This window comes from Gadus chalcogrammus, chromosome 21, assembly GCF_026213295.1.
Source record: "Gadus chalcogrammus isolate NIFS_2021 chromosome 21, NIFS_Gcha_1.0, whole genome shotgun sequence".
In the NCBI taxonomy this organism is placed as follows: domain Eukaryota; kingdom Metazoa; phylum Chordata; class Actinopteri; order Gadiformes; family Gadidae; genus Gadus; species Gadus chalcogrammus.
The window spans coordinates 15,570,600-15,574,641 of NC_079432.1; the positions used below are offsets into that span (position 1 = coordinate 15,570,600).

A 4,042-nucleotide genomic window follows, 5' to 3' on the forward strand; every position below is an offset into this window, starting at 1 on the left:
CCGCGTCCGGCGTCCGTTAAATGTGGCCGGTGTCCTTCGCTGTTCCCGCATGCTTTGTTGGCATCTTGTCTTCTTCCTATACCATCTTTCATCTCTCACCATGTACCCAAGAGGTTATTGTTGTCTTGGTGGATCTTTTATTTTGGGGCCGCTACAATGCAATAAAAAAAAGTGTAAACCAACCAGCATCTGGACTGTGATGGTGCACGTAACGCTCATCTGTTTGCATGATGAGTGGCGACAGTATGTCAACACCAACGGACCCTGTCTGAATAATGTAGTGTTGAAACCGAGCTGATTGAGTATTTCGTTGAAGGTAGTGAATGTGACGCGTGTGTGTGTGTGTGTGTGTGTGTGTGTGTGTGTGTGTGTGTGTGTGTGTGTGTGTGTGTGGCAAGTGGAGTTAGTGTGCGTGTGCGTGTATCCAGCAGGTGGAGTCTAAACAGTCGGTGTGTATGTGTGGGTGTGTGCGTGCGTACGTGCGTGTCCACCAGGTGCACCATGGACGTGTCCAACCACAGCTTCTTCCTGCTGCAGCAGCTGAACGTGCAGCGGGAGTTCGGCTTCCTGTGTGACTGCACAGTTGCCATCGGTAACGTGTTCTTCAAGGCCCACCGAGCCGTGCTGGCGTCCTTCTCCAACTACTTCAAGATGATCTTCATACACCAGTCCAGGTCCCGACCCGAACCCATCTGACCCCACAGAACCCATTAGAAACTGTTTACTAAAATGGGTTTACTGGAACCGCTTTAGTGCCGGTGTAGCACCATATAATTTAAAGGACAACCAAACCCCACCACCACTTGTAGATTGGTTTGCATTAGATGGCTCCCCCTATAGGTTAAACACATGCTATTGCATGCTTGAGCTCTGATTGGCTGATGTAGTCACCTGCCGATGACGCATTGAAACAAGACACCTGTCCCCAGCTTATTGAACCAGAAATGAAGGGCCGTTTATTATTCATGACCAAAACCCTGAGAGCCTTTATTTTAAAGGTGGGGCCCCGGGGATTTGGTTCTCCTTCAAACAGTCTGGGTCCAGTGTGTACAGTGTACAGTGTTTATTTCCCATGAGCCCCCTGCAGCTCCTTTGACCCCCAACGGCCTCTGTGTGTTGCAGCGAGTGCATCAAGATCCAGCCCAGCGACATCCAGCCCGACGTCTTCAGCTACCTGCTGCACATCATGTACACGGGGCTGTGCCCCAAGCAGACGGTGGACCGGGCGCGCCTCCACCACGGCATCAAGTTCCTCCACGCCTACCAGCTCTGCCTCAAGGCCGGCGAGGGCGTGGTCGAGGGCGAGGGCGAGGCCGGCGACGCCCTGCGCATGTCCAACCTCTACGGCATCCAGATCTCCTCCCAGCTGGGCGGGAAGGACGGCGCGGCAGGGCCCAAGGCCGGGGGTGGCGGCGCCGGCGGGTCCAGAGGGGGTGCGGGCGGGGTTCCGGCCGGTCTGTCCCTGGCGGCGGAGGGGGTGCCCACCTCCTCCTCCTCCTCGCTCCACCAGACGTCCTCCGGCACTGGCGCGCTCCACGCCGTGTCCTCGGTGGCGTCCGGCGGGGACGACTCGGACATCATGACGCACATCAAGCAGGAGGAGCAGGAGGAGGCGCGGGAGGAGGAGGAGGAGGAGGAGGAGGCGCGGGGCCTGCTGATGAAGGCCAGCCCGCTGGAGCTGCTGTGCCCACGCTGCGGGGAGCACTGCTCGTCCCCGGGGGGCCTGCGGGACCACCTGTTCAGGGCCTGCAGCCTGGCGGGGGTGGGGCCGGAGGAGGGGATCCTGGAGGAGGAGAGCAGGGGCTCCCAGGGGCCGATGGACGCAGGGTGCCTGGAGGAGGCGCTGAGGCAGAGCCAGGCGTTGGCCAATCAGCTGGCGGCAGAGCTGCGACGGAGCAGAGGAGGAGGAGGAGGGGGTAGCAGCCCTCCGCCCGCGCTGCCCCCCTCCTCCTCCTCCTCCTCCTCCGCCGCCCTCATGATACAGTCCAGGAAGCGCAAGATGGCGTGCGCCGTGTGCAGCGTGCGCTTCTCCCACAAGAGCGCGCTGCAGGAGCACATGTACACGCACACGGGCAAGCCCTCGCGCCTGCACCGCTACAACCGCCTCTGCAACCAGATCCTGCAGGCGGCCGGCCACTTCTGCCACGCCCCTGACGGAGGGCCGGGAGGGGGAGGGGTTGGGGGCGGGGCTTCGGATGGGGGGGTGGCCGCGGTGATGTCAGAGGACGTGACTCGGGACGTCCAGGACAACGGGAGTTCGTGCTACTCGCTGGACTCCGAAGTCTCCCAGGAGAGTGTGGACGTGGTGCCGGTGGAATGACACTGGGCACTACCGCCCCCTACTGGTCGTTTGTCAGACGCTGTCACCGCGAAATATCAATCACAAGAACGATCACACGATACAATCAATAGCCTACTGGAGAAGCTACAAACAACAGTTATAGTGCTGCATAACCTAGTTGTAAAAACAACAACTGGAGAGTGCAGGAAAGCTATAGGAACAAAAAAATACACAAACAAAAGTAAATATTTAATTTGACTTCCCCATAGGTACTGGGTTGATTCCGCAAATATGCTTTAGCTAGATGATCCCCATGACATATCTATGTCTTTAGTGACCTGTATCTGAATTCACTTGAACTCCTTTTGGACGAAAGTGTCTGCCGCTAAGTGACTAACTGGTGAATACTAGCACTACTGCCCCCTGCTGGAGACGGGACGCACAGCAGCTTTTGTGCCAGCTGAGGATTGGTTTCTTGGAAACAGAATACATATTGGATATACCTGTGTTGTTACTGAACAGTTTGCGTCAGAGTTCTGTCTCTCTGATTGGGTGAGGTGTCAGTGTGTATTGTTCTTATCTGTTCACCAGCATTGATCTTTATCTGTTTTTTAGGAATGTGAAATTATTTATGTGTAAAAAACATTATGGTCTTCTGCCAATAGTTGGAAACCAGAATAAATTTGTCCAGGAACGACTGTTGGCCAATATTGGATTGCTCTTTATCTATTTGTTTTTTGATTTAGTTCTGCTTTATTAAAAAAATTCAATCATAAAGCAACAAAATAATGGAAAGAATTCAAGAACCTTCCCTAAGCCCCGTTAGACTAGAAGTATGCCTAAAGTTGAGACTAAAGTTATTCTCTAAGGATGAAAGATAACCCTAAACCTGCTGCAATCTTGGATCCGAATCAGTTGAGTCTAGAACCAGACAATCAGTGTAAATACTCTTGAGGTCCAAACCTCTCAATCTCTGTACACAATGAGCTGACTAATGAGTTCATTCCTACCTTTAATTTATTTCATCTCTACGGTCACACCTCACATTGCTCGTGGCTCAATGACATTATGTGGAATCCGATTGAATGTTCTCGTACCTTTACTGTGTTAGATTCACATCCTCAACGGGGCGTTTGAATATGTGTCGTGTGATTTTTGGGATAATATTGTGAGTGGGATGTTAGTTAAAGAGATTCGAGTTTCCTTCCTTTTGTCTATTTTTTTGTCTTTTTGTAAATAAATGTCATTTTTATCCACAAAAAAGCTTCAGCCTCTTTTGATTAGATGAAAAACGAAGGGTTGCTGTCACCAGTTCAAGTACATTGCAATTACAAGCTCTGGCCACCAGATCTCTTCAGATATGCGTTTCATGATCTGCACACTTACCTTCGATTACAACACCAGTCGTCTTCACTGGTGCTCTTGCCAAATAGCCTTCACCTACACCCGGGTTTTCCTGCCCTGACACCTGTCCAAGATACACCCGAGTGCCTGTACAAGACACACCGGAACCTGCTATGACAACCTCAGATACACAAATAAGGGCAGGGAGCCAGGCAGTAGCTCAGGAGGTAGAGCGGGTTGGTTGGTAACCTGAAGGTTGCTGGTTCGAGGTGTCCTTGACAAGGCACCTAACCCTGAGGACGTCATAGAGGCAGGTGGGATCAGTAACCCTCTCCTCGAAATCTACTGCTGAAGAAATGTACAAATGAATTTCATCGCTGGATCGACAATTGGGCCGGTCCAGCAACTCCCAACGGC

The 4,042-nt window shown here is 52.6% G+C and overlaps 1 protein-coding gene across 2 annotated transcripts in view; it reads left to right on the top strand.

Moving 5' to 3' along the window:
* The window catches only part of zbtb25 (zinc finger and BTB domain containing 25), a 3,918-nt gene extending 335 nt beyond the window's left edge, over positions 1-3,583 (top strand). Inside the window, exons 2-3 of one of the 2 annotated variants that reach the window (XM_056580873.1) lie at positions 495-674; positions 1,123-3,583. In XM_056580873.1, the coding sequence (XP_056436848.1) occupies positions 502-674; positions 1,123-2,320 (1,371 nt within the window). In that variant the 5' untranslated portion in view covers positions 495-501 and the 3' untranslated portion in view covers positions 2,321-3,583. Of the gene's footprint in view, positions 1-369; positions 675-1,122 lie in introns of those variants that run through there. The other variant, XM_056580874.1, reaches the window with a different exon arrangement.
* The last annotated feature ends 459 nt before the right edge of the window (positions 3,584-4,042 follow it).